Source organism: Miniopterus schreibersii, assembly GCF_964146895.1.
Source record: "Miniopterus schreibersii genome assembly, chromosome: 16".
Taxonomy (NCBI): Eukaryota; Metazoa; Chordata; class Mammalia; order Chiroptera; family Miniopteridae; genus Miniopterus; species Miniopterus schreibersii.
Window position 1 is genome coordinate 42,679,030 of NC_138116.1, and position 15,164 is coordinate 42,694,193.

The following is a 15,164-nucleotide window of genomic DNA, read 5'->3' on the forward strand; positions in this document are numbered from 1 at the left end:
TGTCCCTCTTTCTGGCCAAGGTATTTATTACCACTCGGAGTTCATGCATTAATACACTGAATTAGTCTAAAATCAACTGCTATCTCTAGTGTCTAAGAAACCCAGAGTTAAGTACTCCAATTTTTATGCTCAAATTTAAGTGTACTTCTAGATGTTTGAGAAACTATTGCTAAGACAGAATTCCTAAAATTATGCACCAAGTCATTCTGGGGTATATGTGGATATCAAGGGCATATTTCTAGGCCTGGCGCTTGGCTTTCTCCACTTTAACAATGCATCTCTGAATGACCTGCAAGTTGAACCTGTGATTCGTGTTAGTACCAGAAAAGTTATTTCCCTACAGTATAAACTGAGAAAAACCAGGGCTTCCAACATCTTCCAGTTACACCCTTCCCCCCCTTCAATTTTGTTCCAAGTTGAGAAACCACATTACTGATTATGCTACAGGGAACTGATTATAAAGGGAAAAGGTTGAGAATTTAAAAAGCACTGTAAGAATACAGGGTACCTTGTATCCAAATAGATTCTTATTCCTTCAAAATTCTATTGGTATTGGAAAGATACTGCCTTGTGTTACTGGTATGGCAGCATAAAATGTGTGTGTTAGGTTTAGGTAAGAACAAAGACTTTTATCAAGTCCCAAGTTAGAGAATTTCATTTGCTGTAGCAATCTCATCTTTGTCCTTACAATAATGTAAAGCTGTTAAGTCATTAAGATCTGATTGTTAGGACTCACCTTCAGTTGCTGCCTAACATACCAGGTATCAGCAAGTTGTCTTAGATCAGAATACCCTTTTAACTCACGTTGTATTGTTTCTCACCACCAGTCAGCCTTCTTTTAAGCTTGACAAGGGCGCCACTTGATCCTTGGCTTTGACTTCACATAAGACAGGATTAGGGTTCCATTTCACTACCTGAAGTTAAACACTTGAATGTAGTGCACTAGCAAGCAAGAAAAGCACACAACAGTCAACTGGTAATTTTAAGACTTAGACCAAGTTCCTATGCCTTGGCACACTGTTTACCAAAGTTAAATGACTTAATTTTGGTCACATTAACCATCTCAATATTAAATTCCTTCACTGAACACCATTTTAACCAGTTAAGAGCCCCCCACATCATTACATAATTTCAATGACAAGAGACACCAAATATGCTACCATGCAACAAAACCTTTATTAACATTTTGAACAGATTCAGTTATTACTGAAACTGGTAATTTCTAAACTTAAATTGGGGTAAATGGCTAGAATGCAGAGTAGTGCCATTATTGGGCACTATGGATGTAAAACTGAAGAATTAACAGCCACCCCTCAGGCGCAGGACCAGGTGCAGGGTGGACTCTTTCTGGATGTTGTAGTCAGAAAGAGTGCGGCCGTCTTCCAGCTGCTTGCCTGCAAAGATGAGCCTCTGCTGGTCAGGGGGGATGCCTTCCTTATCCTGGATCTTGGCCTTCACGTTCTCGATGGTGTCACTGGGCTCCACCTCCAGGGTGATGGTCTTGCCGGTCAGGGTCTTCACGAAGATCTGCATGCCACCCCTCAGGCGCAGGACCAGATGCAGGGTGGACTCTTTCTGGATGTTGTAGTCAGAAAGAGTACGGCCGTCTTCCAGCTGCTTGCCTGCAAAGATGAGCCTCTGCTGGTCAGGGGGGATGCCTTCCTTATCCTGGATCTTAGCCTTCACATTCTCGATGGTGTCACTGGGCTCCACCTCCAGGGTGATGGTCTTGCCGGTCAGGGTCTTCACGAAGATCTGCATGCCACCCCTCAGGCGCAGGACCAGGTGCAGGGTGGACTCTTTCTGGATGTTGTAGTCAGAAAGAGTGCGGCCGTCTTCCAGCTGCTTGCCTGCAAAGATGAGCCTCTGCTGGTCAGGGGGGATGCCTTCCTTATCCTGGATCTTGGCCTTCACATTCTCAATGGTGTCACTGGGCTCCACCTCCAGGGTGATGGTCTTGCCGGTCAGGGTCTTCACGAAGATCTGCATGCCACCCCTCAGGCGCAGGACCAGGTGCAGGGTGGACTCTTTCTGGATGTTGTAGTCAGAAAGAGTGCGGCCGTCTTCCAGCTGCTTGCCTGCAAAGATGAGCCTCTGCTGGTCAGGGGGGATGCCTTCCTTATCCTGGATCTTAGCCTTCACGTTCTCGATGGTGTCACTGGGCTCCACCTCCAGGGTGATGGTCTTGCCGGTCAGGGTCTTCACGAAGATCTGCATGCCACCCCTCAGGCGCAGGACCAGATGCAGGGTGGACTCTTTCTGGATGTTGTAGTCAGAAAGAGTGCGGCCGTCTTCCAGCTGCTTGCCTGCAAAGATGAGCCTCTGCTGGTCAGGGGGGATGCCTTCCTTATCCTGGATCTTGGCCTTCACATTCTCAATGGTGTCACTGGGCTCCACCTCCAGGGTGATGGTCTTGCCGGTCAAGGTCTTCACGAAGATTTGCATTTTGACCTACAGAGTTCAAAAAGTAAAAATCAGTTTATAATTTCAGAATCTTCGCATTTATTACTTTTCATCTAATCAATTCTTCAGAATTGACAGTTAACTATTCTTCCAGAATGCTTTAAGCTATCCACATCTCTCACAAACCTCCAATTTTTACTAGACGAATTTATGATCAATTCAAACTCCCTTTTAACAGACTTGGCTTTAATTCCCAGTCAACAGCACCTACCTGGGTTCCAAGTTCGACCCCCCTCCCATCCACCCCCATAGGGAGGCCTGCCGGACGCAACCAACAGAACGTGTTTCTCTCACACTGATGTCCCCCACCCTTTTCCCTTCCTCTATGATAAGCAATGGAAAAGTACCCTTGGGTGAGGATTAACAAAAAGACTTTGTGACTTACTGAAAATATCCCCTTTTCAAGACAAAAAATTAATCCTTACTCCAGGATATGTTTTCATTGGATTTTAGAAAAGGGGAGGGAGGGAAAAACCCATCCGAAGGGGTTCGCGCCCGCAACCTTTGTTTGCCTTTGTGTATGGGTGTGTACGGGACCCCTCAATCAACCCAGACACCCGGCGGAAGCCAAATACAAAACTCTTCAGTCACGCTCCAACTTATACTGGCTGAAGGATCTAAAGCGCTTTGTAAATTTACCATCCATAACTTTCTTCATTAACTAACGCCAACAATTTTCCCCAGACCAAAGCATAGCACGTAAAATTTGAAAAAAACCCCACAGGACACGGAAAATAAAAATTCCCGTTTAAACGGAGCTGCGAAAAGACACCTCTACGTCGCGATTCGCAATTAAAAGGTTTCTAGAAACCACACTACCTTTTTTCCGCCTTCCCCCTCTGAAACAGACACGATGGAACCTCCATCGGTTAAGCGTCCGTTAGACCCTCTCGGCGCTCGCGCCAACCGCCCCCGCTCCCAACCGCCCCCGCTCCCTACGCGTGAACAAGGCCCACTCTTCCGGCAAGGCCCGGACGCGCCGTCGCGTCAGCGCGCCCACCCCTCCCCCACACCGACGCCCACCCCGTCTCAAGTCCTGGGCAGTTTCCTCTCACTTGCGTTCCCCCCGCACCCCTCCCAGGTCTCGAAGGCTGCGAGCCAGCACCTGTTAGCGAACGCGAAGAGACTGCAAGGCCAACCACGTCGAATCACCCCACAGTGAAGACACAGCCCCGACAATACCTGGCGCTTCTAAAAGTTCCGGCTCGGAGGAGCTGAAATTTATGCAGCGTCTGTTGCTGACTTATCACTTCTACGTAGCCGCCGTGTCCATACGCCGCTGAAAGTAGTCCGCTCGGCCCCAGCTGCAGCGACGCAGTTAGGCCCTTCCGCCAGGCCCGAAATTCCTCGGAGCCGGGAAAAAGGATCCTAAAAATTCAGTTCTCCTCTATTCCAGGCTATCCTTCTCCTCCTTTAGGAAAAAGTAGTAAAGTTACCTGGCGGATGAATTCGAGTTGAGGGAATCTTCCTCGAAAGCTCTGGAAACTTCCTTGCAGCGCCGGCGCTGATTGGTGAGGCCGCTGAAGACGAGGCCTGTGGTGATTGGTTGAGGACACAGTGGCTCGGCTGTTGCTGGGCTCCGACTGGGAGAGCTAAGGTTGCTAAGTGACTGAGCGCGCGTGCGCCGCAGAGGGCGCCTTGGTGACGGAACCGTGTTTTCGGCCGGGGGTGGGGGAGGGGTTCTCCGCTCCTGCCTCTGAGCCCCAAACCTCAAAATCTCGTGTTTTCGGTCTTTAAGAGGAGAAAGCCGGGGTTCCGCGGCGGCTTTCTGGAAAGACCGCCCTGACCGGTTCGGAGGTCTCGGGAGCGGGGCGGCGCCGGTAGCTATTTTTCCTGGTATCTGCTGTGAAGCACAAGCCCATCTCCCCGAGATCTGAAAAAGGCGCGCCCCTCACACGCTGGCGGGTTTCCCGTTTGCTCTGTAATCACGCTTCTTACAATGAGTGCTTTTGTCGTACTCATTCTCATAGGGCTCCGAAGAGCGTCTGTGGATCTAGACTCTCGTGGGGCCCCAGCCCCCCGCCGCGGAGACTTCGCCTTCGGGCCCAGCGCCGCGCGGCTCCGGCTCGGGGGCCACGGGGACCACGGGGGCCGGGTCCGCGCCGGGCTCAGCCGAGCCCGCAGGCCTTCGCCCCTCCCTGCTGTTCCTCTGAACTCTGGTAGGAGAAAGGAAGGCGGGGTAGGGACCTGAAAACCCCCTCAGGCGGGAGCTCACGTACGAGAAAGGAACGTTTCCACCATTGATGTGTGTGTGGTGCAAACCTAGCTGGTCGCGGGCTCGCCCGGCTGGGACGGCTGGTTCGCCTGCGCCCCGGGTGTGGTCGGCGGTCGGGCGGCGGCGACCGGGGACGTGCGTGAGGCCGGGGGTGCGGCCGCGCGGAGCGGCGCCTGGGCACGGACCCGAGCGGGGCGCCAAGGCGCCTGCCCACGGCGGTCACGTCACGCAGCCTCCCAGAGCCAGGGCGGTTTAAAGGTTTGCGCTAATGCAGTCAGCTGGGTATCACTTAGAAAAAGGTCTTTAGTCATTAAATCGCAACGTTAAGAAACGATGTTGGTAAATGTACAGTACAGACAGGTGTATGAGTTAACACTAGACGCTTTACATTAAATTTAAAACTTGGTAAGATCTACGTCCTTGAATAATCAGGAGCTAGAAATAAATTTAAGATAAGTTTGGATCTGGAGGTAGTTGATAAAATGTTTATTTTACAAAGTATGACTTCATTTTTGTAATCACGGCAGTGAGTCAGCCTGAGCTGGTTTCGCCAACTCGCAGCTTGTCCTGAGTCATACCTGTTGATTCGTAGAAGGATCCAGAGTGCTGACTCATGGTTGGTGACGAGGATTTTGCTGGGAGTTCTAGCAGCTGCCAGAAGCTAATCAGACAGCTTCCTGGTTTAATATTTTGCCAAAGTGCGTCGTTTGGTAACGTCAACAAAGCAAACTGTTTTCAGAAAGAAAGCATGTGCTGTCCGAGAGGAATTTTTTGTGGTATGTTTAAAAATGAAACTTTTAGTAATATCATTCCTGGCGATAAATTATGAAAGGTAATTTGTAAACAAATTAAAGAATAGAACACAAAGTCCCAAAGATTAGGAATTTGGAAATCTTGCACAATATTTGGCATTGTGCTCAAATGCTTGTTCAGTGAATGAAGTGCATTTCCCTTTTTTTCCGACTGGAAAAAAACACACAACTTTATGACAGCCTTAGGTCCTAAAGTACAAAGCAAAAAGGCAGTACTTAATCTACATAGGCAAATAGTTTTTGCCTAGGCAGTTCCTTTGAAAGAAACAAAGAGGAATTGATTCCGAGATTCTAAATGGTTTTACTTGACTAGATGTTTTTTAATAAAAAGCTGAGAAAACTGTGATTCTAGTTACAAATTCCAATTTTTGTCTTGATATTATCTGTTGATATTTAATATATGGAGTTAGTTTGTCCTCATTTGTCTACTTAACAAAATTGTGAGACTAGCTCCTAATTTATTACCAGTGAGTCAGAAGCTTTAATTTTGAATGCCCAAATGACCACCGAGCAAAATTCTGTATTGTCTTTACATCGAGCCTCAGTATTATAGAAATCTGCCCATTTAAAAGTAGCTACTTAAAAATGTTTTTTTATGAAATATTACAAATGTATATATGAAAGTTGGAGATAAAACAAGCACCATAAAACCACCACCCAACTTTATTAAGGCTTAACATTTTGTTATTTTGCTTCAGCTTAAAACATTTTTAGGGTAGTAAAAAATACAATATAAAACTTAACCATCTTACCAGTTTTAAGAGTACAGTTTAGTATGAGTTAACTATAGTCACACTGTTGATCTCTGGAACTTTTTCATTTTGCAAAACTAACACTGTGTACCACTGAACCACAACTCCATTTATTTCCTGCCCCTCCCCCCCCAGCCCCTGATAATTACCATTCTACTTTCTGTTTCTGTGATTTTAACTACTTTTGATACCTTACATAAGTGGAATCATACAGTATTTGTCTTTTGGTGACTGGCTTGTTTCACTTAGCCTAATATCTTCAAGGTTCATTCATACATTTGACAAAACTTCTTTTTAAAGGCTAATATTACAGATTGGTTGATTGATTGATTAATTGATTGATTTGGGTTGCTTCCACCTCTTGGCTATTGTGAATAATGCTGCAGTGAACATGGGTGTGCAAATATCTCTAAAATTCCACTTTCAGTTCTTTTGGATATAAACTCAGAAGGGGGATTAGTTCTATTTTTAGTCTTTTTAGGAGCCTCCATACTGTTTTACATAGCAGCTGTACCATTTTACATTCCCAACAGCAGTGCACAAAGTGTTCCAACTCTCCACATCCTTACCAACATTTGTTAGGTTCTGGGTTTTTTAAAACATTTTTAAAAAATTTATTGATTTGAGAGAGAGGAAAGGGAGAGGGGGAGAGAGACAGAAACATCAATGTGTTGTTCCACTTATTTATGCATTTATTGGTTGAGTCTTGTGTGTGCACTGACCTTGGCATATTGGGACGACACTAACCAACTGAGCTACCTGGCCAGGACCTACTTTCTGTTTTTTATTTTTATTTATTTTTATAGGGGCCATCCTAAGAGTGTGCGGTGATATCTCATTATGGTTTTGATTTGCATTTCCATAATGAGTTATTTTTTATTTTTTATTAATCAATGTATTTATTTACTTATTTACTATATCTTTATTGATTCCAGAGAGAGGAAGTGAGAGGGAGAGAGAGAGAGAAACATCAATGATGAAAGAGTCATCATTGATCGGCTGCCTTCTGCATGCCCCCAACTGGGGATCAAGCCCACAACCCCGGGCATGTGCCCTGACCAGGAATTGAACAATGATCTCCTGGATCCTAGGCCGATGCTCAACCACTGAGCCATGTTCAGCCTGGCTATTTTTTATTTTTAAATGATTATACATCCACAGGAAGTAAGAATAGTACAGAGAGGTCTCATTGTACCCTTCACCCAATTTCCCCCGATGGTAACAGCTTACATAACTGTAGTAAAATATCAAAACCAGGAAATTAGCATTGGGGTAATCCACAAACCTACTTAGATTTCACCAATTTCATATGCACTTTCGTGTGTGTGTGTGTGTAGTTCTGTGCAATTTTATTGCATGGGTAGATTGATGTAACTACTACCACCACCAAGACACAGCTGTTTCATCAACACAAGGATACCTTGTACTACCTCTCTCTTTTTTTTTTTAATTGATTCTAGAGAGAAGAAGGAAGGGATTGGAAGAGAAACATTGATATGAGAGAGAAACATTGATCAGTTGCCTCTCACACGCACCCTGACTGGGGATTGAACCTACAACCTGGGTATGTGCCCTGTTCGGGAATCGAACACACGACCCTTCGGTGCATGGGACGATGCTCCAACCTACTGAGCCACACGGGCCAGGGCTGTCCTACCTCTTTATGGTCACAGGTTTCTCCCATCCTTTTCCTTCAAGCCAGGCAACCACTAATCTATTTGGTATCTTTATAATTTTGTCATTTTGAAAATGTTACAAAAGTGGAATCACACAATATGTAACTTTTTGACATTAGCTTTTTTTCACTCAGCATAGTTGCCTTGATATTTGTCCAAGTTGTTGCATAGATTTTCATTCCTTTTTCTTGCTGAGCAGCATTCCATAGTATGGATGTACCATAGTTGGTTTACTCATTCACCTATAGATGGATTTTTGGGGATGTTTCCAATTTTTGGTTATTACAAGTAAACCTGCTGTGAAGATTCATGTACACATTTTTGTGTGAATATATGTTTTCATCATTTCCCTGGGGTGAATGCCCAGTAGTGTAATTGCTGGGTTATATGGTAAGTATATGGTTAGGTTTTTAAGAAGCTGCCAAGCCATTTCCCAGAGTGGATGTACTATTTACATTCCCTCCCTGAGTGTATGGGGATGCAGTTTCTCTGCATCCTCACACATTTGTGTTGTTACTGTTTTTTATTTTAGCTGTTCTAACATATGTATGTTGATGTTTCATGATAGTTTTAATTTGCATTTCCCTAATGATAGGTGATGTTGAACATATTTTTATGTGCTTATTTGCCATGTGTATATCCTCTTTGCTGAAATGTCTGGTCATGTCTTTTGCCCATTTTATAATTGAATTGTCTGGCTTTTTACTGTTGAGTTTTGAGAGTTCTTTTTATATTTATAGATAAAAGTTCTTAGATATGTGGTTTGCAAGTATTTTCTTCCATTCCTTTGTTGATGGTATCTTTTGAAGTACAAAAGTTTGGTTTTTTGTTTTAACCCTTACCCGAGGACATTTTTTCCATTGCTTTTCAGAGAGAGTGGAAGGGGGAGAGAGAGAAACATCAATGGGAGAGAGACATCAGTTGGTTGCCTCCCACATGTGCCCTGAGTGCGCTGGGGACTGAGCATGCAACTGAGGTACTTGCTCTGCGCGGAATCAAACCCCGGTCTCTTCAGTCTGCAGGTTGACACTCTAACCACTGAGCCAAAACTGGCCAGGGAGAAAAGTTTGTTTTGATGAAGTCTCAATACCCTGTCTTACACCACTCTTCCCTGATCTCTTCAGCCATCACCTCCATTTTACTTCAGCAATGAGCCTTGATATCATTTGAAGCTGATTGAACTCTGCCTCCTTAAATGCCATTATTCTATTCTCAGAGTCCAAACTCTCTCCCTTCTAGCTTTCTTTTTTTTTTTTTTTAATATCTTTATTGACTTCAGAAAGAGGAAAAGAGAGGGAGAGAGAGAGACAGAGAAACATCAATGATGAGAGAGTCATTGATCGGCTGCAGCCCGCAACTTGGGCATGTGCCTTGACTGGGAATCGAACCCTGATCGCCTGGATCCTAGGTCGACACTCAACCGCTGAGCCACACCCAGCTGGGCTCCCTTCTAGCTTTCTTTATACCTTGCTTCTACCATATCTTCCCTGTAAACCTTCTATGACCTCTGATTCCCCAGTTCTCTGTTTTCTCCTCTTAACAGCATCTTTCACAAAAATTTAAAAATTTTGATATTCATTATTTTATTGGTTCTTTTCTTTAATGGATTGTGCTTTTGGTGTCTTGTGTAAGAAGTCTTAAAGCCCTAGGTCCCAAAGATTTTCTCCTGTGTTTTCTGTATACTTAAATTTATGATTCATTGTGAGTTAATTTTGGTATAAGGGTGTGAAGTTTAAGTTAAGGTTCCATTTTTGCCTTTGGATATTTAATTTCTCCAGCACCATGGAAATACTATACTTCCTTCATTGGATTGCTTTTTCACCTTTGTCAAAACTCAGTTGGCTGGAGTAGGGCAGGGTTGTTGGGAGACTGTGAAAAAGGCAAAGGGATTAAGAAATACAAGAGGATAATTACAAAATAGTCACAGGGCCCTGGCCGGTGTGTCTCAGGTGGTTGAGCATTGTCCGGTGCACCAAGAAGCTCAACCAACTGAGCAACACAGGTTTGATTCCCAGTCAGGGCACATGCCCCAGTTTCCGGGCTCAATCCCCAGTAGGGGGCGTGCAGGAGGCAGCCGATTGATGTTTTTCACTCTAGCTCTCCCTCTCTCTCTCTCAAAATCAATCAAAACATTTTTTAAGAACTAGATGCCTTCTGCCTATCTAGTTAAAAAAAATGGTCACAGGGATGTAAAGTAGAGTAGGGGATATGGTCAATAATATTGTAATAACTATGTATTACTATAGTTACTGGAAATATCAGGGGAAGGGGAACACTTTGTAAAGTATTGTCTAACCACTATGCTGTACACCAGAAAGTATTACAAAATAATATTTAATGTAAACTGTAATTGAAAAATAAAAACAGTTGGCTGGACTTGTATGATCTGTTTGTTGTTGTTTCTTTTAAAGTGTTCCCTTTCTAATACCAGTCCTTTCTTTCTTTTCCTAGAGGTAATGCAATGCTGAATTTGATGGTTATCAACCCCAGGCACCTTTTAAAACTAATCATATGCATTTATGGATCCATAAATATTCCAAATTGCTATAGACTGAATGTGTCCCCAAAAAATCATATGTTGAAACCCAATCCCCAGTGTGATGGTATTTGGAAGAGGGGCCTTCGGAAGGTCTTGAGAGCAAAGGCCTCAAGAATAGGATGAGTGCCCTTCTGAAAGATGCCAGAGAGCCCCCTTGCCTCATGTGAGGACACAGGAAGTGGGCCCTCACCCCACACTGAATCTACTGGCACCTTAATCTTGTACTTTCCAGTCTCCAGAACTATGAGAGATAAATTTCTGTTTATAAGCCACGCAAAATGTGGTGTTCTGTTATAGCAGCCTGAACAGCCTAACACATGTTTTTAGACTTTATGTAAATTATATACTCTGCATATCATTCTACAAGTTCCTTTTTTTCTTTTATTGCTTTTGAGGTTTAGCTATAGGCAGTAGATCTAGGCAGTAGATCTAGTTCAACTGCTTTAGCTGCTATATGGTATTCTGCTATGTAATGATACCACAATTAACATTAGGGTGTTCCCAAGTTTTCACTTTAAAAACAAAGCTGCTTTAAAAGCATTTTAAAATTTTATTTTAAATTTATTTTCTTTTAATTGTGATAAGACACAAAATTTTCATCATAACACTTTTTAAGTATATAGCTCACTGGCACTAAGTGTATTCACATTTTTGTGCTACCATCATCACCGTCTATTTTCAGAACTCTTTTTATCTTGCAAAACTGAAGTTCTGTACCCATTACACAATAACTCTCCATTCCCTCCTCCCCCCAGGCCCTGGCACCCATCATTCTAACCTTCTGTTCCCATGAATTTGACTACTTTAGGTATAAATGGAATAATACAGTATTTGTCCTTTTGTCACTGGCTTATTTTACTTAGCACAATGTCCTCAAGGTTCATCCATGTTGTAACATCTATCAGAATTTCCTTCCTTTTAAAAGTTAAATAATATTCCGTTGTATATGTATACATTTTGTTTATCCATTCATCTGTGATGGGCTCTTGGGCTGATTCTCTCTTTTGGCTATGGTGAGTAATAGTGCTATGAACATTGTGTACAAATATATGTTAGAGGCCCTGCTGTCAAATCTTGCATATACCCAGAAGGGGAATTGATTGATCTATGGTAATTCTATTTTTAATTTTTTTGAGGAACCACCATACTGTTTTCCATAGCAGCTACACCATTTTACCTTCGCACCAACAATAAAAGCATTCATATATATCCTTGTATACATGTGTAAGAATGTATCTAGGAAATGTACCTAGGAAAAGAATTGTGGGAAGTATCTGGAACTTCACTAAACTTTGCCAAATTGCTTTCCAAACTGACTGTACTAACTTACAATCCCACCAGCAGGGTAGGATAATTGCCACAATTCTGTATCTTCAGCAGCACTTAGTCTTAATAGACTAAAATTTTTGCAAATCTGATGGAAAGATTTCTTTTAGGAAAAAAAAAAAAAGATTTACAAAGTCCTCTTCAGTTTACTTTATAAATGTGAGCCTATTTTTTTTCAGATGGGATTTGACTGTGGGGACGGAGATACTTAACTGAGGCAGGTGTGACAATGGGGTAGATTTTGCCATCAGAATTCCATTGGTATGAAGATACAAGGAGCCTCTCGGGAAGACCTTGTAAGAGGCAGTGGACTATGACTTGTAACTGTTAATGGAAGGGTGGGAAGGTAGGAATAAATGCTGGATTTGCTCCTACAAACAAATTGGCTTTGTGTCAAATTTGTCATTTATGTCAAATTTATCTATAAATCCTTTTAGGAACCTAAGGCAGTGTGTTACAGCAAAAAGAGCATGAGATTTGGAATGGAACAACCGTATCAGATTCCTGACCTGGTTTAAAATACACGGCCCTATGACCGTGTATTTTACTTAACATTTTTAACCTGTAATTTCCCTGTCCATAACGAAAAAATGTGGACCAGGTGTCATCCTACTTTGTCAAATTGAGTCTTAAATCGAGGTAAGTCACTTGGCACTTAGTGGATGTTGAGCGAATGTCATTTCCACACCTCGCTCTTTGCCCTTTTGCTTAGTCCCCTTTAGAGCTGGCCTTTGAAAAACTGATGTTTTCTTTTTCCAATACCTTTCTAAGGAATTCTCAAGCCTAGTCAACACACTAAGAAAGTGAGGCTTGTGGTGTCAATTTCCCAACCTGTTCGAAAATTGTATTAGGTATCCAGAACTGACAAGGCAAGAGTAGCTATTATTTGCTTGGGTAGATTAATTTTGTACCATTCCCTTAGACTTAAAGAAGTTCTTCTTTTTCTGTTTGAACTTATTCTGATATTTAAATGACACTTTAAACTTTTATTTATTGTGTCTAATATTTGTTGTCAAGTGAAGGAACAGAATAGACAAAAGATGTAGATGGTTTTATAAGCTAATGTCTTATTTTTGTTGGGTGTGTCACATTTAAACATAGATTAGTTTTATTACCAGAAGGGTCTTGAAAGCAGCTCTTTGCCCCTATTTTGCTGTCAGAGGAGTTGGTTAGTACACCTTCTAATATATAATACAACCTCTGATACATTCGCATGCAGAGAATATGCACATTAAGCCAGCCTTTATATTAATCAGTTCCCAGTATGTATTTACTACAACAGATTTATAATTCAGTATCATAATTTTCTCCAAGCAATTACTCTTGGGCACTATATACTCTTGAAGTTTGAATCCTGAGCCAAGAGAAGGATACTAGTTCTGCTGACTTATTCATTCAACAGACATTTGTTGAGCAACTTCAGGGCGAGGGAGGCATTGTAATTGCTGACTGGGACAGGACTTGGGCCCCACCCAAGAGAGTCATGGTCTTAGCACCAATAAGTGGATTGATGGGAGGTCTGAGAGCATCTACCTCAGAGAGTTGTTGGAGGATTCAATGAGTTAATTCATGTTAAGAAGGCCTGGCATGTAGGGAGTACTTGATACATGTTAGTTATTAGCTTCTATTATCAATCATGAAAGGCAAAAAAGGGCTTAGCCGTTAAAGTACAAACTGGACAGTCTTGGTTGAAGCCGACTACAATTTCCTCATTGTGTAACTGAGAGAATGACCTCTCTGGGCCTCGGTTTCTTCATCTATGGTAGAGAATGGCAATGCCTAGCTCATCAGTTTTTGAGGATTAAATGAACCTGCCTCATAAGGTTGAGTTTATACCGGTTAAGTGCTTAGAACAATGCTGGGCAAATAGAAACACTGAGTAAATGTTAGCTGTATAAAAAGGAAGTACATAAAGACTTCTGTGGAGGCACAGAGAAGGAAGGAGCAGTCTAGCTGCCTGGAGAAGGGTAGGAGAGGAACAAAAAGTTTCAATGGAAGTATTACAGTATTAAGAATCCCAATCACAAGAAGGCACAGGATTGTCCAGGAGGAGGGAGCAGATGAAAAATGAGAAGGCGTGGTGTGTTGAGGGATGGTGAGCAGCTATGCATGACTGCAATTTAGGGTAGCTGCATGTTGGCCTATGTTTGGGAAATAAGACTGGAGAAGTAGGAAGAGCTCAACTCTTCAGCAACCTCTACCTCCAAGCTTTTCCCCACTTCTGGATCTTTGTACTTGATGTTTCCTTTGCCTAGACCTCTTCCCATGGCCACTTCTGTCTCATGTTTTAGGCAACATAAATGTCACCTCCTCAGAAAGGCCTTCTCTGACATCAGGACTCAATCAAAGCACCCTGGTTATTTCTTTAACAACAATTTCATGTTTATCCAATCCATAATTATATTGCTTATGTGGTTTATCTCTTTGTTTCCCTCACTAGAATATAAATTCCATGAAGGTACAGGCCATATCTCTCTGGTTTATCACCATATCTCCACACTTAGCCAGGTAGCATAGAGCCTGGTACGTTATCAGCACTTAGTAAATATTTGTTGAAAGAATGAATGACTAATGAAGGACCTGCCTTGCTCTGCTAAGGACCTTAGACTGTCCCTGTAGGTGTTCTGCATAGGAATGTCATGATTAGATTTCTACTGTAGAATGATAACTTGGTGACATCATAGCAGGTGAATCGAAGGGGGAAGAGATTAGAGACCAGATCTCCAGAGATGGTGGCAGTTGTCAAAGCAGGATAAGGTGAGCATCTGTAAGTGACCAGGTCAACAAAATCCAGCATTCCTAAAGAAAACAGAGGGAAAGGACTGATAAAATCAAATAAAAACAGAGCACTATTTACTGGTATTTGGTCCTTGTTTCAAGAAATACCCACGGCCCTGGCCGGGTAGCTCAGTTGGTTGGAGCGTCACTGTGACACGCCAAGGCTGCAGGTTCAACTCCTGTTCAGGTCATATACAGGAATCAACCAATGATGCACAGATAAGAGGAGCAAGTTGTTTCTCAATTCTCTCTCTCTCTCCCCCTCTCTCTGAAATCAATAAATAAAAATTAAAAAAAAAATACCCAAGATGACTGACTTAAATGTATATAACATGACAAAATAAAAGATAAGTGGATGGGGAACTTCTAATAAAAGGAGAAGAAAAAAGAAAATAAAGTTGGAAGTGAGATTAGTGTTTAAAATGTTGGCTTTGAGGTCTGTCCTCTTGCTAAAGATGGGCCATAATCTACATTTTGGTGTTTTGTTTTGTTTTTCTCAGCCAGCAGGGAGAGAGACACAGTCAATTACATAACAAGTTCATGTGATTGAAAGAATTGTAGTGTATCCATACAATGAAATCCTGCTCAGCAATGAAATGAAAT

General features: G+C 42.5%; 1 protein-coding gene across 1 annotated transcript; it reads right to left on the bottom strand.

Moving 5' to 3' along the window:
• Nucleotides 1-1,152: 1,152 nt before the first annotated feature.
• On the bottom strand, nt 1,153-3,717 carry UBB (ubiquitin B). The gene is made up of 2 exons (XM_081161025.1): nt 3,569-3,717; nt 1,153-2,451 (listed from the first exon to the last, which is right to left on the bottom strand). The coding sequence occupies exon 2, from the start codon at nt 2,443-2,445 to the stop codon at nt 1,300-1,302; it is 1,146 nt and encodes a 381-aa protein (XP_081017151.1). The 5' UTR covers nt 2,446-2,451; nt 3,569-3,717; the 3' UTR covers nt 1,153-1,299.
• Nucleotides 3,718-15,164: the final 11,447 nt, after the last annotated feature.

Bases quoted from the DNA above. Each gene is read 5' to 3' on its own strand.
- UBB (XM_081161025.1), bottom strand. From the start codon at position 2,445: ATGCAAATCTTCGTGAAGACCTTGACCGGCAAGACCATCACCCTGGAG.